At 37.8% G+C, this 27,923-nt stretch overlaps 1 protein-coding gene across 3 annotated transcripts in view; it reads left to right on the top strand.

Annotated features, from left to right (window-relative positions):
- LOC134321732 (protein shisa-6) overlaps positions 1–27,923 on the top strand; it is a 114,446-nt gene that overhangs the window by 22,467 nt on the left and 64,056 nt on the right. For all 3 annotated transcript variants that reach the window (XM_063003557.1, XM_063003559.1, XM_063003556.1), the window contains exon 4: positions 2,753–2,851. In XM_063003557.1, coding sequence (XP_062859627.1) covers positions 2,753–2,851 — 99 coding nt within the window. The remainder of the gene's footprint in view (positions 1–2,752; positions 2,852–27,923) is intronic.

Below are 27,923 nucleotides of genomic sequence, written 5' to 3'. Positions count from 1 at the left end.
CCCCCGCTATAAACTCATTTATTTGATTCGCTGGACTGTGTCGGAGCTTGTCTGTACCAGTGTGAGCCGGTTGCTTGACTTGTTTTGCTCAATTTGACCAACCGGTGATTTAAAGGCAGGAACGGTGTAGATCTGTTTTATTTTAATAACTACATCAGGTCTTAATTAATTCAGTCAAAACTGCATGAAATAACTTTATAACCTTAGGGATGAATTACACTATATGGGCAAAAATATGTAGACACCCAATCATGAGCTTGGTGGACATCCTACCACCTCCTTGTTTCTACACTCACTGTCCATTTTATCAGCTTTACTTACCATATAGAAGCACTCTGTAGTCTATCTGTTTCTCTACATACTTTGTTAGCCCCCTTTCATGCTGTTCTTCAATGGTCAGGATACTCCCAGGACCACTACAGAGCAGGTATAATTTAGGTGGTGGATCATTCTCAGCACTGCAGTGACACTGACATGGTGGTGGTGTGTTAGTGTGTGTTGTGCTGGTACGAGTGGATTAAATCCTGTGTCCACTCACTGTCCACTCTATCAGACACTCCTACCTAGTTGGTCCACCTTGTAGATGTAAAGTCAGAGACGATCGCTCATCTATCGCTGCTGTTTGAGTCGGTCATCTTCTAGACCTTCATCAGTGGTCACAGGACGCTGCCCACAGGGCGCTGTTGGCTAAACGTTTTTGGTCATTTTGGACTATTCTCAGTCCAGCAGTAACAGTGAGGTGTTTTATCCACTCATACCAGCACAACACACACCAACACACCACCACCATGTCAGTGTCACTGCAGTGCTGAGAATGATCCACCACCCAAATAATACCTGCTCTATAGTGGTCCTTGGGGGTCCTGACATTGAAGAACAGCATGAAAGAGAAACAGATGGACTACAGTCAGTAATTGTAGAACTTCAAAGTGCTCCTATATGGTAAGTGGAGCTGATAAAATGGACAGTGTGTAAAAACAAGGAGGTGGTTTTAATGTTATGGATGATCGGTGTATATGTATTTGGTATTACAATAGAGTGACCTCTGTGCTCTTATCAGTATAGGAATTTGTGCTCATTCAGTCAAATAAACATTAGTATATACTGATGTTGGTCAAAAAAAAAACTCCACTGATGTTTCAGTTCATGAATAGAAGGTAACAAATGACTGTGCATAAGCCCGATTGGTAAAACCATCTCCAGCAATCTATACAACATCTGGAGTCCCTGCGCTTTCACCAATTTATTTAAATTTAAATCCATCTCACGCCGCCTTTCCAGCTCTTTATAACAATAATGCGCTTGTGATTCCGCCTAAAAGCCGGATTGATTATTAATCTAATTTCTGTCCCGTCCAGACACCCAAAAAATAATTGAATGCTTTCACTGAACTTCCCTTATCTCGTGTCACAAGCCACCGTGTCGTGTAATTGTGTTCAGATCATAAATCTGATAACACACGCGAGACAGATTAATTGTGTTCAGATCATAAATCTGATACATGTGGTCGGGTTAAAGCTCCCCAACTGAATCCAAGGTTATCATGATAGTACGAGATGCTGCATTATATTCAGTATCGTAATGGGTAATTACAATATTATTTTTGTCTTTTTTTCTTTCTTTTTTTTTTCTTCTCGTTCGTTCTGTCTGTCTTTCTCTTTTCTTTTCATTTCTTTTTTTCTCATATTTCTTTATTTTTTTCCTCTCTTTTCTTCTTCTCTTTCTTTTCTTCTGTTTCTTCTTTCTCTTTTCTTTCTCTTTCTTCTTTTCTTTGTTCTTTCTTTTCTTTCTTCTTCTTTCTTTTCTTCTTTTTCTAGTTCTCTTTATTTCTGGCTTTCTTTCTTTCTTTCTTATTTCTGCTTTCTTTCTTTCTTTCTTTCTTTCTTTCTTTCTTTCTTTCTTTCTTTCTTTCTTTCTTTCTTTCTTTCTTTCTTTCTTTCTTTCTTTCTTTCTTTCTCTTTCTTTGTTACTTTTCTTTCTTTCTTTCTTTCTTTCTTTCTTTCTTTCTTTCTTTCTTTCTTTCTTTCTTTCTTTCTTTGTTACTTTTCTTTCTTTCTTTCTTTCTTTCTTTGTTACTTTTCTTTCTTTCTTTCTTTCTTTCTTTCTTTCTTTCTTTCTTTCTTTCTTTCTTTCTTTCTTTCTTTCTTTCTTTCTTTCTTTCTTTACTTTTCTTTCTTTCTTTCTTTCTTTCTTTCTTTGTTACTTTTCTTTCTTTCTTTCTTTCTTTCTTTCTTTCTTTCTTTCTTTCTTTCTTTCTTTCTTTGTTACTTTTCTTTCTTTCTTTGTTACTTTTCTTTCTTTCTTTCTTTCTTCCTTCCTTCCTTCCTTCCTTCCTTCCTTCCTTCCTTCCTTTCGTCATTTTTCTTTTTCTTCCTTCTTTCTCTTTTCTTTCCTTCTTTCTTTTCTCTTTTTTTTGTCATTTTTCTTTCTTTCTTTTGTTTCTCTTTTTTCTTCTTTCTTTCCTTTTTCTTTTTCTCTCTGTGTTTCAGACACAATTGGTGTACCCATTAGCTTAGCAATAATTTAGCTTGTGTGCGCCACCTGGGCGCGGTAATTACAATTTCACGAACAAAAACACCTATTCAGGACTCTCCTGATAGTCCTCCTACTGCGAGCAGTTCTGTACCTCATAAGCAAGGTGACTTCATGTCTGAATTATAGGAGTCATAAATCACAGCGCGCTGAGGGAATTCAAAAGTAAATGCTGTTTAGAAGCTGTTTAGCTTTTTTTAACGTCCTCACCTTATTGCAGGTGGACACTACTCGAAGGACAACAGCCGCGGAGCCACACATGACCTGCATAACTTCATCTCGTCCGGCTTCGTGACTCTGGGAAGAGGCCATTCGAAAGGTAGCGTTGTGCTTTCCTTTGATTCATGTCTAATGGTGATTTTAAAGCTAAGATGCAGAATGTTGTTTTAAAATATGGTGTCCTGTCATGGCTGCGTATAAAACGGGAAAGTCAAAGGTCAGAGTGTTAGGTTTAATTTGAGCCACATTTGCAGCAGCATTTAATCAACCAGCTTTTATAGTGTAAAGTGTTCAGTTAACTTTCTATGTCATAAAATAAGCATTAAAAAAGATAAGATTCATTCAGGACATTTGAAAGCCTTTTTGAAAGCCCATCCATCCATCCATCAATAAAGTACAGCCAGTGACTTGTGTGTGCCCATATAAAAAAGGGTAGTTTGATTCCATCCATCCATCCATCCATCCATCAGTTAAGTACAGCCAGTGACTTGTGTGTGCTCATATAAAAAAGGGTAGTTTGACTCCATCCATCCATCCATCCATCCATCAGTTAAGTACAGCCAGTGACTTGTGTGTGCTCATATAAAAAAGGGTAGTTTGACAACATCCATCCATCCATCAATCAATTAAGTACAGCCAGTGACTTGTGTGTGCTCATATAAAAAGGGGTAGTTTAACTTCATCCATCCAATCCAATCCATCAGTTAAGTACAGCCAGTGACTTGTGTGTGCCCATATAAAAAGGGTAGTTTGACTGCACCCATTACATTGTGTAAAAACCAACGAGCTTTAGTCCAGCTTTAAGATGATGATTTTAAAGCAGTGCCTCCTTTCTGGTGAAGCTTGATTGACTGTGTAGTGTCACCTGTGTTGTCATTTGTGGCAGACTTAAATCTAATCGATTTCTGTTTTGGTCCTGACTTTGATTTTTCTTCTGTGAATGGATTGGAACACACTGCTGCTGCAAAAAATAAAAAAATCAAATAAAAAAAATACAAAAAATAAAATGGAATAAAATACAAAAATAAAATAAAGTAACCTTAAAATAATATAATATGATGTAATTAAAAGAATCTATTTTATTAATAGAAATCTTGTTTGCATCTTATTTGATTTCTGTTTTGGTCCTGACTTTGGCTCTGTGAATGGATTGGAACACTGCTGCAAAAAAAAAAAAAAAAAAAAATACAAAACATAAAAAATAAACAAAATTTAAATAGAATAAAATACAAAATAAAAAAATTAATATAGTATATTAATATTATAAGATTAAATAAAAAAAACTATTTTATTAATAGAAATCTTATTTGCATCTTTATGCATTCGATTTTCCAGTCAAACCAGCCATGTCATTAAAGTTTAGTTGACGTTCTATAGGTTTCTACACAATCTTGATTGATGTGTGTATTTTGATTCTGGACATTCAGTCGTTGAACAGTTGCAGAAATCATTAAAATCATTACAAGACTGTCTTGACACTGTGTATTAGATTAAAAAGGGTGGGTTAGTAATGAAGAGAATACTAACACACACACACAAAGGATTAAAAAAACACCAGTGAAGTTGAATTGTGTGGCACGTTCTTGCTTTTCTTTTTAATAAGGACATTTGGAGGATGTTTTGTGTGGCATGTTCTTGCTTTTTTAATAAGGACATTTGGAGGATGTTTGGCTGCTATAAACCAGGGCTATAAAACAAAAAAAACCCCTTTAAAATTCCATTTTAATCCCAGTTACTTAAAAGATTGCAGTTAAATATTAATTGGTGATAAAACAGGCTGTTTTCTACCTCCACTAGATGAGCAAACATTCGGCTTTAAGGGTGTAAAATGATACTCGTGGTTGATATATACCCTCCTAAAGGGATTCGCTTTTAGGCTACACCAGAACGGTTCCTCCGCCATAAAGCATCACGGCGAGGCCGAGCTTCTGCGTATGGTTTGCGGCAGATAAATAAATCAAGAGCCGGCCTGCAAATAAAGAAGCGTAGATCACGCATCCGTCTGGACCCGGAGCCGCGGGAGAGACTTCATGGGCAGTCGCTATTAGGGACCATTTTTCTGCTTGTGCTTTCTCGAGTACAAAGCAAAGAGCTGAAATGCATTTATTTTTGTTTACTTTGAGTCACCCGGCGTGCACATCATCCTCTTTCGTCCTGGCCTTTTCACCCGTCTGCATTAATACAGCACTGATACTGGTAAAGCTAATGACAACGTTCTTTAATAATAATAATAATGATGATGATAATAATAATAATAATAATGATAATAATAATGGTAATGAAATGATAATAATGATAACAATAATAATATAATATAACAATATAATAATAGTAATAACAATAATAATAATAACAATTACAATAATAATAATAATAGTAATAATAATAATAATTGTAATAATAATAATAATAATAACAATAGCAATAATAATACTACTACTACTAATAATAACAATAATAACAATAATAATAACAATAATAATAATAACTAACAATAATTGTCATAATAACAATAATAATAATAACAATAACAATAATAATAATAACAATAATAATAATGATAATAATAATGGTAATGAAATGATAATAATGATAACAATAATAATATAATATAACAATAATAATAACAATATAATAATAGTAATAATAATAATAATAATAATAATAATAATAATAATGACTTTTACCGTGACCCAGGCAACACAAACAACGCATCAAAGCAAAATGCAATATACTTAATAAAAATAGTGGCAACAGGTCTGGACTCTGTGGTGGCCAATCCATGTGTGAAAATGATGTCTCTTTCACAATTTGAGCCCGATGAATCCTGGCATTGTCATCTTGAAATATGCCCGTGCCATCAGGGAAGAAAAAATCCATTGATGGAATAACCTGGTGGTTCAGTATATTCAGGTAGTCAGCTGACCTCGTTCTTTGGGCACATAACGTTGCTGAACCTAGACCTGACCAACTGCAGCGACCCCAGATCATAGCACTGCCCCCACAGGCTTGTACGGTAGGCACTAGGCATGATGGGTGCATCACTTCAGCCGCCTCTCTTCTTACCCTGATGCGCCCATCACTCTGGAACAGGGTAAATCTGGACTCATCAGACAACATGACCTTCTTCCATTGCTCCAGAGTCTAATCTTTATGCTCCCTAGCAAATTGAAGCCGTTTTTGTCGGTTAGCCTCACTGACGAGTGGTTTTCTTAAGGCTACACAGCTGTTTAGTCCCAATCCCTTGATTCCCCTTCACATTGTGCGTGTGGAAATGCTCTTACTGTCACTATTAAACATCCCTGAGTTCTACTGTAGTTTTTATATGATTTGATTTTGCCAAACGTTTCAGTGATCGCCAATCACGATCATTCAAGATTTTTTTCTGACCACATTCCTTCATCGAAGATGATGTTTCCCCACTGTTCTTCCACTTTTTAATAATGCGTTGGACAGTTCTTAACCCGATTTTAGTAGTTTCAGCTTCTCCTTAGATGTTTTCTCTGCTTGATACATGCCAATAATTTGACCCTTCTGAAACAGATGAACATCTTTTCCACGACCACAGGATGTGTCTTTCGACATGGTTGTTTAACAAATGAGAAGCTACTCACTGCATCAGTTAGGGTTAAATAACTGGTTGCCAGCTGAAACATAATCACCCATGCAGTATTTATCCAATGGGAGGCTCTTACCTATTTGCTTAGTTAAATCCAGGTGGTGACCGTTTTTTTGGCCAGACAGTGTATTATTATTATTATTATCATCATTATTATTAGTTGTCTCTAATTTTTTGACTGAAAAACCCTGGTCTAACAGACGCCAAGCAAAAACTGACTAGCATCTACAGAAATTGACAGGTCTAGTTGAGAATCAATGACAGCTGGTCGCTTTGAACGTATTGCGATCCATGTATCACCATGTTATACCATTTTTTTTTGCTTTGTCCTTTGAATTTTCCTCTCTTGGGCTTGGAATAACATCTTGCTATGTTGTTTCCCTGCAGTCTGAGACCTTGTTACCTCCATCTTTTAAGTAGAACCCAGATCAGATAAAAGCGCAGTCAGCCTATCAATTACAAACTTTCCACGAAGTCTCTGTGTTAGTTGGTCGTTTCCTCCGTTCCTTCCTCGTTTCAAGCAAAAAAGTCCCAAGGAGGTGATTTCCTCTTTCCTTTAGTGAAAGTGTAGCAGAGGACAGAAGTCGGCAGTCTGTTGTTGTTGTTGTTGTAGTACACGCTGACGGGATTTTTGATAGGGGCTGATATTAAATAATTAGGCATCTGTTCTGGGGCCTAATTAAAGCCGGAGACTTTGTTGCGGCAGGATGAAAGCTGGGAATGTCAAAACAAGGGCACGATGAATACATCAGCTCAGAGCTTTACGTGAGGCTCAGGCTTGGCCTAGCGTCCAGTCTATACGACTTTACTTCTGGCTGACTACTACCATAAGCTTATAGAAATCTGTTCATAGGATCAACATATCATAGTTTTCTTCGGTCATTGTGCAAATTACCATATAGAAGCACTTTGTAGTTCTACAATTACTGACTGTAGTCCATCTGTTTCTCTGCATGCTTTGTTAGCCCCCTTTCATGCTGTTCTTTAATGGTCAGGACCACCACAGAGCAGGTATTATTTGGGTGGTGGATCATTCTCAGCACTGCAGTGACACTGACATGGTGGCGGTGTGTTAGTGTGTGTTGTGCTGGTATGAGTGGATAAGACACAGCAGTGCTCCTGGAGTATTTAAATACCGTGTCCACTCACTGTCACACAGACACTCCTACCTAGTTGGTCCACCTTGTAGATGTAAAGTCAGAGACGATCGCTCATCTATTGCTGCTGTTTGAGTTGGTCATCTTCTAGACCTTCATCAGTGGTCACAGGACGCTGCCCACGGGGCGCTGTTGGCTGGATATTTTTGGTTGGTGGACTATTCTCAGTCCAGCACAACACACACTAACACACCACCACCATGTCAGTCACTGCAGTGCTGAGAATGATCCACCACCTAAATAATACCTGCTCTGTGGTGGTCCTTGGGGGTCCTGACCATTGAAGAACAGCATAAAAAAGGGCTAAGAAAGCATGCAGAGAAACAGATGGACTACAGTCAGTAGTTGTAGAACTACAAAGTGCTTTTATATGGTAAGTGGAGCTGATAAAATGGACAGTGAGTGTAGAAACGAGGAGGTGGTTTTAATGACTTGTACAGAAACGAGCACTTTATTAGGTACGTCTTTCTGGTAGCTACAATTACTATAGAAATGTACTTTGATGGTATTCAACTACCAACAAGATATAAAGCCAGCAGCGTCATGTGATCAGACATTACTAGATATAGATAACTCTAGTACATTTACACAGCATTTTAAAAATCCCAACAATACTGCTGCACTTGCTACACTCATACCAGAACGCCACACACTACCAAGTTATCGCCACATTAATAATATCTGGTCAGTGGGGGTTGCATTTGATTGATAAAAGTGTACAGAGCAAAGTAATTGTATACCCAAAAGTGTAATCTGTATTGTAGGTGTATCTTTATTTTTTATTTTTCACGAATCCAACCGAATTCGACACGCTCTGCACGTTCGACCGGGCTCTCACAGTGCGTCATGTTGTGTCAAGGGCAGGAGAAAAATGATCTGCCTGGTCAGTCATACCTCGGGGCACTGACCTTTGATTCTTCTCCTTGTGCATATAGAGTGGAAGAATGTGGAGCAATCTTCGGGAAACCAGAGTTTTCTTATCAAAATTCAGATGGTTTTTTAATCTCTCTTTAAATAAAGCCTGGGATCATCTTCGCCTCGCGCTGGCCTTTAGAAGCGGTCCTGAGGGTGCCGGGTCGAAGAATCGCGCTCCGTCCTGTCATAGTCTGTGTCCTCTAGGAAGATATCGGTCCGGCGATTTCTCATTTGTCTTACGTCAGTGGCAGTCAAGTGGGACATTTCAATCATCCATGAAAAAAAAAAAACATCTGCAAGCATCTATGTCTCGTCTTCTTTCTTCCTAGGGTTCACTTTTGTGGAGTGAATTGTATAACCAAAGCTGAGAATTGAGAATCGCTTCAGATATGCGATCACTTATCACTCATGTAAACAAGCCCATTTTTCCTATTTTATTTATGCATTTTTCTCCCAATTTGGCATAACCACTTGATCTTCCACCACTGGGGACTCCGATTGCATTTGAGGAGGTTACATTTGTCCACCAAACCTCCCTAATATTTGCCCATTTTGGTAGATTCGAACGTGAGGCCAGTCCTGCACATGGAGAGTCACACACTGATCTCCGCGTTCTTCCACTTCTGTAACCAGGGTCCTTACACTGCATCAAAGACCCCACCCCTCTTTTAGTCCAGTCTTTTCCTACACAGCAGACTAGTTGCCAATTTTGTCAGCTGCAGGCACTGCCAATTGTGCCTGCTAGGGGGCGTCCAGTTGACCGATTCGAACTCTGAGAGTTCAGAATTCCAGTGCTGGTGTGCTAGCGGAATCCAAAGCAACTACACAATCATGACCTAAAAAAGTCCAATCACTGACAGTAAGGTCTTTTAAGAGCTCAGATGGGGCAAAAGTTTGGGTAGGGGCCTTTCTTGTTCCTGTTTCAATGACAGTTTATGAGTGGAAATGGGACAGCACCATATTCAGGTTGCCCTGGAAACTAACGATCACTTGTTTACATACTTTTGGCTATCTATTGGCTGTTTTTAGAGCTAAAACCTAAGTCGCCGACTTTGAATCTCAGATTACTCTACATCTCTGATTACTTTCCTGGTTGTTTTTTGCCAGCGGGTTGGATTTAATTACATGCTTTGCCTTGAAGGACATGAGTGACACACGGCAAATGGAATCTTGAGATGTTTAATGAATCTAGGTGATTTATTTATGATTGCGAGGTCATTAGCAAGTCATTGGCTTTCCTCCTTCTGAAGGGAAATAGAAGGCGGGCTGACGTCTGATAGCGGTTCGTCTCGTGGAAATGTAGAGCGGCGTTCGATTTATCCGGCCAAAACGGTCCGGTGAATCATTGGCATCCCGGTGGGACGTGGTGCCAGTCTGTTTTTATTCAAGGGAAGCAGGCGACTTGATTACCTGCCTGCACCTTGTAACGGATGGCTGTTGCTAGCTGCCAGAGTGTTGTTCTTGTCTTGATTTGATCGTTTTACCTTTTAAACGTGGCAGTTTGTTAGTCATTCCTTCACATAGACCCCGTCCTCCCTTTGATCGACTGATATTCAAGACCTCAAGATACACGAGTGTCTTGGTTGGCAAGTAGATCCAAGCAGATGATGTAGATCTGTAGGGTGGTGACTTACCCGGACAATCCAAATCCCTACTAGAAAGTTTTTAGTTGACCTTTGAACGAGGAGATGGAGGAACAGTCACTAGGCGATTGTGGAAGGGAGTTCCAGAGTTTGGGGGCTGAGGAACTAAAAGACCGACTGCCAACCAACACCAGTCTAAAACAGGGAACTGCTTGAATGATTGTGCCAGAGGATTTAAGGGCACGGTTGGGACGGTAAGGGAGAAGGACTTTGATAAGGTAAGAAGGGACGAGGCCATGAAGGGCTTTGAAAGTAATTTGATACGGGAGGTTATTGGAAGGCAATGCAGCTGGTGGAGGATGGGAGTGATGTGGGCAGACCGTTTAGTAGATTTGAGGACTTTGCTGTGGATCATTCAGGGAAGACTAGATTGCAAGTCCGTTTGCAAGTCAGTCGGTTAATAAGTAAGTCAGTTTGTTGGTCAATCTGTAAGGCGGTAAGTTTAAGTAAGTTTGTAAGTAAGTCAGTTTGTAAGTCAGTCGGTCAATTTGTAAGCCAATTAGTTTGTAGGTAAGTCAGTCAGTTTGTAAGTAAGTTAGTTGGTTAGTAAGCAAGCAAGTCAGTCAGTTTGTACGCCGATTAGTTTGTAAGCAAGTCAGTCGGTTTGTAAGCCGATTAGTTTACAAGTCGGTCGGTCAGTTTGTAAGTCAGTCGGTCAGTTTGTAAGTCGGTCGGTCAGTTTGTAAGTCAGTCAATCAGTTTGTAAGTGCAGTGGGCAGTGATAGCTCAGTGGTTAAGGTACTGGACTTGTAATCTAAAGGTTGCCGGTTCAAGCCCCACCACCGTCAAGTTGCCACTGTTGGGCACTCCTGAGCAAGGCCCTTAACCCTCAATTGCTCAAAAATTGTGTTGTCATAACTAAGTCGCTTTGGATAAAAGCGTCTGCCAAATGCTGAAAATGTAAGTCAGTTAGTCTGTAATGTCAAGCAATAGACAGTCCGTCAGTCAGTTTGTAAGTCAGTCAGTCAGTTTGTAAGTCAATCAGTTGGTTTGCAAGTCAGTCGGTTTGTAAGTCAGTCAGTTTGTAAGCCGATTAGTTTGTAAGCAAGTCAGTTTGTAAGTCAGTCGGTCAGTTTGTAAGCCGATTAGTTTGTAAGCAAGTCAGTCAGTTTGTAAGCCGATTAGTTTGTAAGTAAGTAAGGCAGTCAGTTTGTAAGCAAGTCAGTCGGTTTGTAAGTCAGTCAGTTTGTAAGCCGATTAGTTTGTAAGTAAGTAAGGCAGTCGGTTAGTAAGCAAGTCAGTCGGTTTGTAAGCAAGTCAGTCGGTTAGTAAGCAAGTCAGTCAGTTTGTAAGTAAGTCAGTCAGTTTGTAAGTCAGTCAGTTTGTAAGCAAGTCAGTCGGTTTGTAAGTCAGTCAGTTTGTAAGTCAGTTAGTCGGTTTGTAAGTCAGTCGGTCAGTTTGTAAGCCGATTAGTTTGTAAGTAAGTAAGGCAGTCGGTTAGTAAGCAAGTCAGTCGGTTTGTAAGCAAGTCAGTCGGTTAGTAAGCAAGTCAGTCAGTTTGTAAGTAAGTCAGTCGGTTAGTAAGCAAGTCAGTTTGTAAGCCGATCAGTTTATAAATCAGTCAATCAGTTTGTAAGTCGGCCAGTTTGTAAGTCAGTCGGCCAGTTTGTAAGTCAGTCGGTCAGTTTGTAAGATGTGTGCAGACCATTTAGTAGATTTGAGGACTCTGAGGGCTGCTGAGTTTCGGATGCGCTGAAGCTGGTTTACCAGCTTAGCAGAAAGACTTAATGTGGGTCTCAAAAGAACGTCGTGTGTCGAAAATAACACCAAGGTTTTTAAATGGATTGACAGCTACACCATCCGACATTACCAGACAAACTGCTTTGGGCCCAACAAGCAAAACAGTTTTATTAGGATTAGGTTGTAACAGGAACAGGAACCCCCACGCCCCACACCCCAATTCAACCAGAAACAGCGATGTAAACCTTTAAATGTCAGGCGGTCGTCCTTTAGCTGCTCCAGTCCAGCTGTCTCACTGGGTAACCACATGCTGGGAGCCCTGTCTCCGAACCCCGGTGGAAAATGCTCAAGAAGTCACTTCCAGTACGTAATTAACGCTGCCTCACTGCTGCCGTCGGCGGCTTGATGAGTTAGACAAGTTTACCGCCAATGTCAAGCAATGTTTCTAATATAATCCCACTGCTGATATCTAATTAAAATTTTACACAAATATTGTTTTTAAATTTGTGGTTAATTAAACATGAAGGAAAATGATGTATTTATAAGGATAATTAAGCACAGTTTGCACAGCAGCCCCACATAATGATACATCAACTTCTACAATTCACTGTGAGATGTTTTCCAGATGTTTAAACATATTATTGCTCATGGGCAAATTTTAGATGTGCTTATTGTTCACGGTGTCCCTGCTGTTCTTGCTGCTTTCGGGTCACCCTTTACCACTGGTGCATATTTGCATGAAATAACCATCAAATTCACCCTGAAAGCATCCAAATGTATCTAAGTTTAGATGTATTTTCATCACTGTGTGGTGGTTTCACTTTTAAACTTGTGTTAAAGAGCTCGGGGTGCTGAGAACCAGTGAGAATCGGCTTTTCCGGTAGAGTCTATGTCTCGAATCCAGCATCTCTGGGCTCTTGGAGCTTATGTGCTACTCCTCATGTCTCCGGGAGCAGATGGTTTAAGCGGTTTTGTTTAGGGTATAAAGTCGACGCCCCTCGGTGATGATTGGACAATTGAGATAATGATCCACAGCTGATGGCTGGACCTGATGGAAGGATGAATGCTCAAGGGATATAAGGGCTGTGCTGTGGATCATTCAGGGGAAGGTTTGACTTGCTTACAAACTGACTGACTTACTTGCAATTTGTATGTTAGTCAGTTTGTAAGTCAGTTGGTCAGTTTGTAAGCAAGTCGGTTTGTAAGTCGGTCGGTCAGTAGGTAAGTCAGTCAGTTTGTTAGTAAGTAAGCCAGTCAGTTTGTAAGTCGTCAGTTTGTAAGTTGGTCAGTCAATTTGTAGGTCAGTTTGTCAGTTAGTCAGTCAGTCAGTTAGTTTGTAAATTTGTAAGTCAGTCAGTTTGCACGTCAGTCAGTTTGTAGGTCAGTTTGTCAGTCAATTTGAAAGTCGATCAGTTTGTAGGTCAGTTAGTTTAAGTCGGTCAGTTTGTCAGTCGGTCAGTTTGTCAGTCAATTTGTAAGTCAGTCAGTTTAAGTCAGTCAGTTTAAGTCAGTCAGTTTAAGTCAGTCAGTTTAAGTCAGTCAGTTTGTCAGTCTAGGTCAGTCAGTTTGTAAGTCGGTCAGTTTGTAAGTCGGTCAAGTTGTCAGTCAATTTGTAAGTTAGTCAGTTTGTAAGTCGATCAGTTTGTAGGTCAGTCAGTTTGTAAGTAGGTCTGTTTCTAAATACGTCAGTTTGAAAGTTCGTCAGTTTGTAAGTCAGTCAGTCAGTTTGTAAGTTGATTAGTTTGTAAGTCAGTCAGTTTGTAAATCGTCTTTCCCTCTTGTGATACAGACTTGCACTTGATCAATGCAAATTTTTTCCCCCATGTTCTCTGGATTCTACCACTGCTCCACTTAGTACGTTGAGGTGGGATTCGCTGAGCTGCTCGCCGTGCCATAAAATCCCCTAAATCCGCAGCGGATGTAAGAAAAGAAGTAAGTAGGAGTCAGAAATGGAAAAGTCGAGTCACTGACCACTCACTTATTCAGCTTCATGCTTGTATGAGGTGGATCATGACCCTTGAGCTTGGACGTTCCTGAGATACAGCAGCTTCAGCTAGACTGTGATTTAGTGCTCTGATTGGCACTTAAATTGACTGCTAGGAATTATTACTGGTTGGTTGATTCAGAAATTACATTTAAATCCCAAAATACACTGTTTGGAAATCAGCCACAGAAATAAATATATTAGAAGTCAATTAAAGTAGAACTAGAAATACTACCACTGTGTTTAGATACATTTTGGGTTGATGGGTACTTCAGTGAAATTTAAGCAACGAAAAGGCTATTTTTAGTCCAGTGGTTTAGGCCAGACAGATTTGTTACCTACTAAATTATTCAGTAACGATACGTGAAAGAAGCTGCTCGATCTCCAGAGGAGTCAGACATGAACGAGCTGCACTATTAATGGCACACTGCTCTATATGAAATTAAATCAAATCAAATAAAAAAAATATATAAAATAAAAAACAAAGTAAATTAAAATAAAAAAAATGAAGTAAAATACATAAAAAAAAACAAAAAACAGTAAAAACAAAATAAATTCATATTAATATATATTAAAATTAAATAAAAATAAATAAAATAAATCAAGTAAATAAAAATAAAAAAAATAATAAAAGTAAAATAAAATAATAAATAATACAATAACAATAAAAACAAAATAAATAACCACATGAATATAATAAAAATAAAATGAAATAAAATAAAATAAACCAAGTAATCAAGTAAATAAAAATTAAAAATACAATAAAAAAGTAAAATACATAAAATAATAAATAAATAAATTAAAATAAATAAATTTAAAATAACAGTAAAAAACAAAATTAAATAAATAAATAAATAAAATAAATAATAAAATGAAATAAAATGAAATAAAATGAAATAAAATGAAATAAAATGAAATAAAATGAAATAAAATGAAATAAATACACTACATAGTATTTACTGTGTAGTTTGGTTGTCAGAAAATATAGAAATAAGTGAAACGGTATTTCTAAGCGTTTCTTTCTGTTTGAGTGGAACTGTACATTGGGTTGTCTCACAGCAAGAAGGTCCTGGGTTTGATTCCCAGCTGTAGCAGTCAGGGTCAGTGTGGGTTTCCTCTGGGAGTTCCAGTTTCCTCCCACAGCCCCTAAAATTCCTCTATGTATGCGTGTGTGTGTGTGTGTGTTTGCCCTGTGATGGACTGGTGACCTGTCTTGGGTGTTTCCTGCTTTTTTGCCCAGTGAATTGGACCAATCATGGCCCTGAATAGGACAATGAATGAATAAATGAATGAGTAATACATGCTAGCATACCAGAGCTGACATTTCAAACTCATGCGTTCGAATCCCAGCTCTGCTACTACCTTGTACGGACAATGATTGGCTCGCCCAAGGGTGGGATTGTCTGAAAGGACCTACATGACTCTCCATGAGTGATACTGAGTGCCTTGTGAACGGGTGAAAAGAAGTGGTCGGCTACTGCACGCGTCGTAAGGGGCTTTTTTTTTTTCATCATTGCTCTTCTCAGTCAGGAATGGAGGTCAGCAGCAGTAGAGAGGAAACAATTAGCCTGGGAGGAAAACTAGGGGGAAATGCATAAAAAATACATCAGTATATTGAGGGATGGGGGAGGTACATTGTAATTACAGCATATTTAACTGTATTTAAGCATATTTAATTGCATATTTAAACATTTAAATATAGTAAAAACATGCTGATTTATATATCTATGTTCTTTCTTTATTTGTCACTCATTTGTCACCTGTTCTGTACCTGTGATCAGTATATAGCAGCAGTGGTGGCAGGTGCTAAGCTCTCACATTTAGTGTGAAATGTGCTGTTAGCTTTTTTAGCACTTAGTCTTCAGTAAAACTGACAGTAATCTGTTTAACCATCATGATTAGAAAACAGAAATCTGTCGCTAAATACACACAACACGTGTAGTTATTCATTTATTTATTTTTGTAATTATTTGTTTATTTATGTATGGTTTTATTTATTTTATTTATAAAAATAGAAGTTAACAGCAGTAGATTCATATTTATTTATTTATATATTATGTATGTTTATTTGTTTGGTTTTGTATTTATTTATTTAGTTTTGTATTTATTTGTTTGTTATTATCTGTTTTTATCTATTAATTTGTGTATGGATTTATTGATTTATTTTATTTATTAAAACAGAAGTTAACAGTAGTAGTTTCATATTTATTTATTTATGTACGTCATGTCTATTTTATTTTATTTTTTTTATTTTAGTTTTGCATTTATTTGTTTTTATTTATTAATTTATTTATGTAATATATGTCTGTATTTATTTATTTTGTATTCATGTATTTATTTTTTTATTTATTTGTTTATGATATTTATTTGTTTTTATCTATTAATTTATTTGTATGGATTTATTTTATTAGTAAAAAGACATAAATATTTATTTATTCATGTATGTTTTAATTTATGTCTATTTTTGTTATTTGTTTATGTATTTGTTTATCTGTTTATTTATGTATGGATTTATTTTTTTATTTTTTATTTTATTCATTAAAACAGAAATTTACAGCAGTAGTTTCATATTTATTCATTTAGTTATTTATTAATTTATCCATGTATGTATTTATTTGTCTGTATTCATTTATTTTTTTAATTATTTGTTATAGTTTGTTTTTATCTATTAATTTATTTATGTATGGATTTATTTATTTATTCTTATTTAATTATTTATGTATATGTATGTATGGATTTATTTATTTATTTTTATTTATTTATGTTTTATTTTTTAAATGTTGTGTGGATTTATTTATGTATGGATTTATTTATTGATTCTTATTTATTTATTTAACTCACCACAGCTCTGTACAGGGGTCCAAACCTGATAAAATAATATAGCACGGCTACCACTGGGAGGGAAAATGAACCAGTGAACTCGTTACACGCATCCTTCATGGATCTGGACTCCCTGGCATATGAACTCGTAGATGAAAGCAGGGTTTGGGTTATTTCAGTTTTGAGCTCACACATTTTTTCCCAGTGGAACGTGGTTCTTCAGTCAGGATTACTGTTATAGATCTATTTTTAATCGGATTGTACTGAACACCACGATGGAATTCTGCTTTAATGAACACAGTGCAGTACAAGGTGACCTCACAAAGCCGGGTCAGGAACAAATAACAGCTGATGGACCTTAAGTTTGAAGTAATATAGAGGAAGGAGCTAAACCCATAATGCCATCTTATTCTCAGTGTTATTCTCAAGGGTGTTTCCTTGACCTTATACATAATACGTTCTGCACTCGTGAGGCGGAATCCGGTCTACGTCTGATCTGTTGCTTACATGCGAGCGGCACAAAGAAAAACTGTGCCAGCCAAATCGTTGGTTTCCTTTCCACTGTTTTTCTTTCTTTCTTCTTTATTCCATTCAAATGTATTATTGTACAAGTACATGAATGGAATGATTGCTTTGATGAATGGGGAATCGTTAGCCATTCTGTCTGTAATAATAAAAAATAAAAAAAATCTACAATTGTTTTTTTATTTTTTCATTTCAGAAGAATGCCTGAAATTATTATTATTATTATTATTGTATGGATGCTGGAATTAAAACAATTAAATGACAGTTTCATATGTATTTGTTTATTTATTTAGTTAGTTATTAATTTATGAATGGATTTATTATTTATTTATTTATGTTATTGTTTAAATACGCTTTTATTTATTATTTAAATGTTTTTATTTATTAATTAATTTATCTTATTTATTTATTTAGGCATGTATTTATTATTTATTTATTTATGTTATTTAAATAATAAATAAAATCATATTTAAACAATAACATAAAAAAATATATAAATACATGCCTAAATGAATAAATAAATACAAACATAAATTAATTAATAAATAAAAACATATTTAAAAAATAAATAGAATCATATTTAAACAATGTTTTTGTTTATTAATTAATTTGTTTGTATTTATTTATTTAGGCATGTATTTATTATTTGTCACTTAAATAATAAATAAAATCATATTTAAACAATAACATAAATAAAAAATAATAAATACATACCTAAATAAATAAATGCAAACATAATTGAATTATTAAATGAAAACATTTAAATAATGAATAAAATCATATTTAAACAATTATTAATTAATTTATGTTTGTATTTAATAATTATTTATTATGTTTATTTATTTTTTTATTTTTTATTTTTGTTTTATTTATTAATTAATTTATATATTTATGAATTTATTTATGTAATTATTTATGCACAGATCGATTGAACCATTGGGTCTGTATTCCTCCTGAATAGCAGTGCCGTGCCCCCTAGTTCCGGTAATATCCACAGCCGTTGGCTCTGCAGTTTGATTGCCTGGGTTACATTGCCTGGCATCATTGTCCTCACGGGTAGGACCCTAATCAGTTCATCATTTCTCAGGATTAAATGCCGGGGTTTAAGGGCTCGCTACATGTGAGGTACGGCTATGGCACAGTTGGGGCTGTACTGACAGAAATGGTGATTACTAATGCTGTTATTGTGCCAACCAGTTCCCTACAGTTACATATTATTGAGCCTACATTTAACACCCATGTAAATTTCACAGTGTCCACATAGTTTTGGCAATTCAGCGGTTATAAATAATCTAGTAAGGATTAAAGAAGTCGCATTAAAAGTCTTCTATTTAAAAGTTTGACAAGCTGTACGTCAAGCTCACGAGCCAGACATCATTAAATTCATTTCCTGTCTAATAGGCCTCAAGCAGTTTTGGCGGCTCTGACTAGCGTACTAAATGCCCTCTGAGGCTACAGGTGCTTCCCTTCCTGTGTCGCATTGATTTGATGCGCTCGTTACATAATTGACAGCCTTTTTTCAGCGCTAATAAACGGCAAGAGCTCCGATTATTTGCTGCGTATACGGGCACGGGGGCTCGGTGGGTCTGCTTATCCGACTCTTGCTGCAATCTCGTTCCTCTGTACGCAGGATTGAGAAATGATGCGTTCATCGTAATGAAGCTACGAAAATGAGAATTCTGGTACTGATGATGGGATAACACCGGCCCACGCTATGATAAACATACAGTACCGAGCGAGAAGAATTCTGATGCCATGTTTTACCTCTGGCTGTAATGATCATGTTTGTGGGATAAACTGGAGTCATATTTACTAAACAGCATGTCTAACTGAATAACTAGTACAGGATGTTTGGGAAACCTGTTAATGTGTTCCATGGTCCTGTGGAACTGCATATATTTTAGGCTGATGTAAAATAATCGGGTTGTTTTTGTTATTACACAAAATGCAGATTTGTCTCATATTTGCACTTTGATGACGTTTTATGTATTTTTTATTTATTTATATTTTTATATATATTTTTTAATTTATTCATGAATTTACTCATTTCTTATTTTTTATTTATTTATTATTGTATGTATTTGTATTTATTTATTAATAGATTAATTTATTTATTATGTATTTATTTATGTTTGTATTTATTTATTTAATTTGAAGGTGATTTCACACAAATACAAATCCATCTTATATTTGCACTTTGATTACTTTTTATTTATTTATATTTTTATTTATGAATTTTTTTCACGCATTTATTCATTCATGTATTTATTTTATAATTTATTTATAATTTATTTATCTATTTACTTACGTTTTTATTAATTAGTTTGTATTTATTTTTTAATTTATTTGCCTATGTATCATGTGGATGCTTTGAGAGTGAATCTGAAAGTTATTTCACACAAATGCAGATTTGTCTCATATTCGCACTTTGATTACATTTTATGTATTTTTATTTATTTATACTTTTATTTATTAATTTATTTATGTATTAATTTATGCATGAATTTATTTATTTCTTATTTATGTTTCTATTTAAATATGTTATTTATTAATTTATTTATTTTTGTATTTATTTATTTTTGTATTTATTTTTAATTGTTGTATTTTTGTTTTATTTATTTATTTATAAAATCATTTATTTATGTATATGTATTTATATTATTGTTTAAATATGGTTTTATTAATTAATTTATGTTTTTATTTATGTATTTATTTATTTATTTATTTATTTATGTTTGTATTTTTATTTATATTATTTATTTATAATATCGCTCAGGGGCCCAACAGTGGCAAATAGGCTGTGGTAGAGCTTAAACCTTCTGATTAGTAGTCCAGTACCTTAACCACTGAGCTACCACTGCTCATGCTGCATGCTGCATACTGCATGCTTCATGTTTTTGTTTTTCAAAGCACCAGACAAACAAATGGAATTTTTTTTTCCCCCCAACCAGACAGTAGCTTGTTCAGAATCTGATAGTGTGCCTATGGAAAGTCCGCTAGCGTAGCCAGCTCTTCTCTTAAAAGCACTGACCCCGGAGGCCGAGTTCAGCAGACACAAAGAAAACAAGAAGATTGTCTCTGCCACAGTGGCACTTTCTGTTTACTATCTGTTCACTATCTGTTCCACCACTGGCTTTTTTTTGTTCTCCACATCGTCTGGTGTATCTGTATTCACTCCATGTTGTGTGTTGTTGCTTATCTGGAGACTTTTAGCATCAGTGGAATGTGAATTACTTAGCCGGGGTGGAAAAACTATGGAAAAAGTGTAAGATGAACTGATATATAAATCACTGTGAAGCATGGTGGAGGGAGCACCATGGTTCAACCCACAGCTATAGTAGCATTTTCCATGCAGCATTCACTTGCATATTGATAATTTATTTCAGATGCGCCACAGCTCAGTGTACGCTTGGTGAAAATGGAGCACTGTGAGACAATGTTGTGGGGCTGCTTTGTCGATGAATTTGCAACCCTGGTTTAAACTATAATCTGCAGACAGATCAGTGTTATATATAAAAACAAGGGTTCACATTTTATTTATTTAATAGCAGCAGTGCTGGCTATTGGTGGGTGGACATCAGTGCAGCTAGGTTCAAACCCAATACCTGGAAAAATGAAGCTATATAGAACACAATGGATGGAGCATCGTGTTACTGTTGCTTTGTCTGAGTTTAAATAAGCTTTTTTATTTTTAAAACATGACTTTTAGAAGAGCTGCACACTGTAGTTTAAAAAAAAAATGAGTCCACTTACATGTACTTACACGTACTTCGATCTTTTGATCTCTGCTCAAAATGGAAGTTGTTCAGAATCAAGTACGCTGCCTGTGGGTGGGTGTACTCAACTTTTGTTTTCTCTAAATGAACTGACCTACAGAGATGGAAGGACTTTCAGAGTAAACGTTTGTGTCCGATGCACCACAGCTTCGTGTCTGTTTGGTGAAAATGGAGCACTGTGAGCCAGTGGATGGACAGTAATGTTTTGGGGCTGCTTTGTCGATAAATACACAACAATGACGAAACGGAGAGTGAAAAGGGTGGAGACGATCGTTCTCTAAAAAATTATTAATAAATAATTAACAAAATAATAAATACATATAATAATACATCTTTTATAATCATTGCTATTCACAAAATCTGTTAAAATATTTAATGTATAATATTAACATATAACATAATTATGTGCTAAATTGGAGCACATTTATTATTTTCTGCTCTTATGTTAAATTTAGCAAATAAATAAATAAATAAACTTCATAAAACCCTGGAATGCCTTGATATACTCGTATGCAGATCATATTTTAAACCAGGGTTGCAAATGTATCAACAAAGCAACCCCAAAACATTATTAGTGGAATTTTTTTCTATTTATTTTGCTATTATTTTGTTAATGTGGCAAAACAAAATATTACATGCGCTATCATTTTGCACATGCCATTTTTAGACGGACAATAATGTTGTGGGGCTGCTTTGTCTGTTTGATATGGGTGGGATTAAGCCGAATAGGGTCTCTCGATCTCTCATAACTAATGCAATTACGACCTCTGCTGGCTGATTGATGCCGCCTGCACAGAGATGAGAAGAGTGCTGTCAGGGTGTGTGTCTCCGTACACAGTGCTGAGCTGCACTGCACTGCACTCGTCAGAGTGTAGGTGATAAGATGCATACGGCTGCTGCCCACGTGTCGGAGGGGCCGTGGGTTAGCTTCATTCTCCTCAATCAGAGCAGGGATCGGCATTGGTGGAGAGGAAGCATGACGCAATGGGCAATTGGACGCACTACAAAGGGAGAAAAATAAAAAGAGAAGGTCCGTATTATCACAACGGTACATATAAAGCTTTCAAAGAGGTTAGATGGTTTAAATACAGTACTGTGAAGCTTGGTGGAGGAAGTATTTTTGTTTAGGTGGCTTCGTGTTAAAATTAAGGCTTTGTTTGTGTTCCGATCGTTTAATTGCTACAAAACTGAGGCTCATTTAGAATCTAGTGTGTTGGATATGATGTGAAGAAAAAGAAAACAATACATTGTTAGATTGTGTTTTTTTTTATTTTAGTATTTTGCTCTTCGCAAAATGCACGCCTGTTCAGAACAGTGTGCTGGCTGTGAGTAGGTGGGTGGGTGGACTCAGCCTTTCTTTTTTTAAAAGCACTGACCCTGAAGGTTGGGTTCAGCAGACACACAGGGGGAAAAGATTGTCTTTGCCACAATGACACTTTCACTCTCTGTTACACAACTGCTGCTTCATCATTTAAAAACAGAACATAACACGGGCAGACGGGATATACCCGGCTAGTACCAACTAAAATGCACTAAAAGTGCAGTTTTCCAAGAAACCCACACACACACACGCATCCACTTTATCAGCTCCACTTATAGAATATAGAATTTAGAAGCACTTTGTAGCTCTACAACTACTAACTGTAGTCCATCTGTTTCTCTGCATGCTTTGTTACCCCCCTTTCATGCTGTTCTTCAATGGTCAGGACTCTCCCAGACCCACTACAGAGCAGGTATTATTTAGGTGGTGGATCATTCTCAGCACTGCAGTGACACTGACATGGTGGTGGTGTGTTAGTGTGTGTTGTGCTGGAGTTTTTAAATACCTTGTCCACTCACTGTCCACTCTATTAGACACTCCTACCTAGTTGGTCCACCTTGTAGATGTAAAGTCAGAGACGATCGCTCATCTATTGCTGCTGTTTGAGTCTGTCATCTTGTAGACAGTCATCCGTGGTCACAGGACGCTGCCCACGGGGCGCTATTGGCTGGATATTTTTGTTTGGTGGACTATTCTCAGTCCAGCAGTGACAGTGAGGTGTTTAAAAACTCCAGCTTATCATACCAGCACAACACACACTAACACACCACCACCATGTCAGTGTCAGTGCAGTGCTGAGAATGACCCACCACCTAAATAATACCTACTCTGTGGTGGTCCTGACCATTGAAGAACAGCATGAAAGCAGGCTAAAAAAAGCAGTTATTGTAGAACTACAAATTGCTTCTATATGGTAAGTGGAGCTGATAAAATGGACAGTGAGTGTAGAAACAAGGAGGTGGTTTTAATGTTATGGCTGATCGGTGTGTATATACCTTTAATGGTGTATTTGTATTCAGACCACTTAAACACTAGCAAGCGAAATATGATGTGTGTCTCAGTCAGCAGAATGTGAATATTTGTGTTATCCATCACTGTCACACCCACAGAGGTGGTAAAGATGGTAGGGCTTTACATGTTTCAAGAGTATTTATAAAGGTTTCGGTGCTCTGTAAAACGTGGCGAAGGGAGCATCACGGATTAGTTGACCTACCTGTGATTAAATGGACTTCTCCCAAAACCACTGACCTTGGTTTGGTTTAACACAGACACAAAGGGACACTGGGTCTGTCCGAAAATCTAGTGAGCTCTATGCATAGACGCATCTTACGTCATCCTACACGCTCCCGAGAAGAGGGCACGTCTAAATTCTAAGATACATTAAAATGCTGCCTACTGAGGCGCCTTAATTCGAAGTGATAATCTGACCGAATAACGAAGGAGCATCCAGTGCTTTCTTAGAAGTGAAAGCAATCCCAGAATTCAGTGTGGCACAACGGGCTTGTGAGGGGACAATTTTAACCGTTTTTGGTACACGGAGGGAGACGTTAACTGGCGTGCTAGCGGGTTGCGCCGCCTCAGCCTGTTGGTTCGAATGGCCTGAGGCTAACTGTGTAGCAGAAATGGGTGACTTCAGTCTCGACTCGGACTCGTTTCAAATGACTCGGACTCGACTCATGACGCGCAAACAACTAGAGTCCCTAGGACCTTAAGCAGGTTAAACCAAGTCATTCGGACGCCCCGTGACGTCATCACGTACATGACAGCGTCTTGTTACCAAAATCGTCTATCATGGTGTTTTATTGTTTGTGATCAACGGTGTAAAAATTAACGAGCTACATTTGTGTTTTCAGTGGATCGTGCAGCGTTTCTGGACGTTCACTGGTCATTCTCACATTACTGCTAGTTTTTATTAAAGACGAATGAATCGTCGATCCAACATCATTCTGATCGTGTCATTTTCTGCTCTCTAATAATGCTCCGGCCGTCTTAACCCACGACACATGCAATGGGTAAACGTTACAGCCAGCTTCCAGCATAGTGACGAGGCGTTGCTCCCTACTCCCTACACAGTTTGAAGTTCACTTCATTTGAAATCAGCTTGCATTTATTCAGTTTGCGTTACACAGATGATGTGGTAATGAAATGCTTGATTGGCTTTCTAACGAGTCCGTGTTTTACTTCACAACCGGGAAAAGTTTGGAGGTTTTTAATTATAAGCACATTTACAAAATAGCAGATTATATTCCTAATGGGACACATGGTTATAAATTTAATAGCATCTGGAAGGCAAGGCAAGGCAAGTTTATTTGTATAGCACCTTTCATACACAGTGGCAATTCAAAGTGCTTTACATAAGGAAAAATTAAAAGCATTAAAACATTCCTGAGATCTAGAACCTCAGAAAGACTTCTTGCAAACATTTAGTTACAATTAAGACAACATGAAATTCAAACAAGAGAGATAAAAATTAAGAACATGAAAAATTAAAAGAAAATATTGTAAAATATACCCTACAATTTGGGAAATACGAAATTAAAACGAGAGATAAGCAATTAAAACATGAAAACTAAAAGAAAATATAGTAAAATATACCCTACAATTTAGAATGTACACTACTCTATAAAAAGAATTATTAAGAGCATGAAAAACTAAAAGAAAAAGGGTAATAGCAAAAATTTCGAGCTCAATCATAGGCACAAGAAAAAAGAAAAGTTTTTAACCTGGATTTAAAAATTTCTACATTTGCGGAACATCTAATATCTCCTGGCAGTCTGTTCCAGTTATGTGCAGCCCAACAGCTAAATGCTGCTTCACCATGTTTAGTTTGGACTCTGAGCTCAACTAGCTGACCTGAGTCCATGGATCTAAGAGATCTACTAGGTTTGTATTCTATAAACATATCTGAGATGTATTCTGGGCCGAACCCATTCAGTGATTTATAGACCAGTAGCAGCACTTTAAATTCTATTCTGTAACTAACCGGAAGCCAGTGTAGAGATTTTAGAACTGGAGTGATGTGCTCAGTTCTCTTCGTCTTAGTTAAAACTCTAGCAGCAGCGTTCTGAATGAGCTGTAACTGTTTAATGGTCTTTTTGGGAAGTCCAGTTAAGAGACCATTACAATAGTCCACCCTACTGGAGATAAAAGCATGGATCAGCTTCTCTAGGTCTTGTTGGCACACTAGACCCTTGATTTTGGCTATATTTATAAGATGGTAGAAGGCTGTTTTGGTGATGGTTTTAATATGGCTGGTGAATGTAAGATCTGAGTCTATTAGAATGCCAAGATTTCGGACTTGGTCTTTGGTTTTTAGAGCCCGGGAACTGAGGTGCTCACTGACACTAGACCTCTTTTCTTTGCTGCCAAACACCACAATCTCTGTTTTGTCCTTATTTAACTGTAAAAAATTCTGGCTCATCCAGTTATTGATGTCCTCCAGACACTGACACAGTGAATCTATTGGGCTGTAATCATCTGGTGAGAGAGCCAGATATATCTGTGTGTCATCTGCATAACTATGGTAATCAATGTTGTTAGCCTGTAGCATTTGGCCTAATGGCAGCATATAAAGATTGAACAGAAGAGGTCCGAGAACTGATCCCTGGGGGATTCCACATGTCATAGCCACCCTGTCAGATTCACAGCTGCCAATAGTGACGAAGTAACTCCGGTCTTCTAAATAAGACCTGAACCAATTAAGGACTGTTCCGGAAAGTCCAACACAGTTTTCCAACCTATCCAGCAGTATTCTATGATCTACAGTGTCAAAGGCAGCACTAAGATCCAGTAAAACTGGATCTGGAAGAAAATAAGCTAAGGTGACTCGTGACTTGACTCGGACTCTAGCCTAAAGACTCGTGACTTGACTCGGACTCTAGCCTAAAGACTCGTGACTTGACTCGGACTCTAGCCTAAAGACTCGTGATTCGAGTCGCACTCTAGCCTAAAGACTCGTGACTTGACTCGGACTCTAGCTTAAAGACTCGTGACTCGACTCGGACTCTAGCCTAAAGACTCGTGACTTGACTCGGACTCTAGTCTAAAGACTCGTGACTTGACTCGGACTCGTATTTTGTGACTTGTGAAGATCTCTGCTGTGTAGTGACTAAGTAGTGCATCTAAATAATCTGCCTCATAAGTTTGATGTCTTATTAGAATCTCTACTTAGGCAGCTGCCTAGGAAGGCAGTAGGCAGTAAGGCAGCTCACTAGGTTTTCAGACAGACAAACTTTTTCCCTTGGCATTGACAAGCATAACAGTAAACTTGGCCAACAGGGCCATTTGAACGCCTTGTCTATGCTTGCAACATCTCAGAAGCACCGTATCGATTTGGTCCGAGACTCCGAGAGCATCCTCAGCCGTCCCCGCTCATAGTAACCGCTCTGTAACCGGAAACGAACCAGCTGAGTCAGCCTGGCGGGTTGCGCTCTGTCATTCAGAGGCACGAGAAACAAAACAGCCCGTCTCATTCCCGTGAAATAAGGTGTACCGAAGCCGCTGTGTAATTTGCATCGTCTGAGTTAAGGGTGCGTAATGACGGGGCTGCACGCCGCAATTTAACTTCATTCTGTTCATCATCAGGATGTGGAGCGTAAGAGGGAAATCTGCATAACGTCTGCCGGCGTTGCAGTTTTCTCTTCTCTCCGAGAGTGCCTTTTGTGTCACGACACGAGAATTGTTTTAATCTTCTGATGGGCGCCTCAGAGTGCGAGATCCCGCCGGCGCACGACAGATGCCGAACGCTTTGTCAGCTGGGCGAGAAAACTATCTGCGGCTCCGCCCGATTACCGCGAGAGCCTCAGCGGCCTAGGCAAGCGTGAAAACATTTCATTAAACTTTTGGAAGGCACAAAGCCAGCCAGGCATCAGATAAGGTGGTGGAGGTGAGGGAGACCTTGAAGAAGTTGTAGAATTGGGTTTTTCTGTGTGGCCGAAAATATGTGGACACTTGGCACAAACAGGTTTGATTCCCCGACTGGGTGGCTAGATTCCCTTTTGTGTGGAGTTTGCCTGTCCTCCTGTTTGTCATAGAGATTGGCAGGGGGCATGGGTTACAGAATCATGCCTACTTGCCAGGCCAATGTCTGTCCTCCTAACTTTACGTTGTCCACTTCACACTCTCAAGTGTAAATTAAAACAGACTGCGATGATAATGCTAACAAAACATTTGCATTTAAAGAGCTCTCCCAGAGACTGCCTGATTAAAAGAAACGCCACTGTCAGTCATCTGCGCCTCCATGACCCCTGACAGGTGGGCATGATTCAGTGATTCGGCACGTGTGGAGCAGTAAAACACATTTTTTGTTGCCTATCTGTCATAGAGACTGACAGGTGGTACGGGTTACAGTATCATACCTACTTGCCTCTCAGCAAATCTCTCAGCTTCAAGCTTTACGTTGTCCACTTCACACACTAACTCAAGCGTGAATTCATCTGTGGGGCTTAATTCATGACAAAAAGCTCTCAACGATGGCACCAACCGATAAAAAGAACTGGAATTTAAGGGCTCTCCCAGCTGCAGCAAATGAATGCTGATGAGGCACAGAGACTGCCTGATTAAAATAAAAAAGCCACTGTCAGTCGTCTGCGCCTTCATACCCCTTGCCGGCCATAATGGCACAACAGGTGGGCATGATTTGGTTCGGTAACCACGCCTTCTGTCGGTCTCTACAGCAGATGGGAGTGTCGCACTCTGTACTGAGTATTCACACTTCAGTCTCTGGTTATTTG

Source organism: Trichomycterus rosablanca, chromosome 10 (assembly GCF_030014385.1).
Source record: "Trichomycterus rosablanca isolate fTriRos1 chromosome 10, fTriRos1.hap1, whole genome shotgun sequence".
In the NCBI taxonomy this organism is placed as follows: domain Eukaryota; kingdom Metazoa; phylum Chordata; class Actinopteri; order Siluriformes; family Trichomycteridae; genus Trichomycterus; species Trichomycterus rosablanca.
Note: the sequence above shows the minus strand (reverse complement) of the source record. Positions and strands in the feature narration are given on the sequence as shown.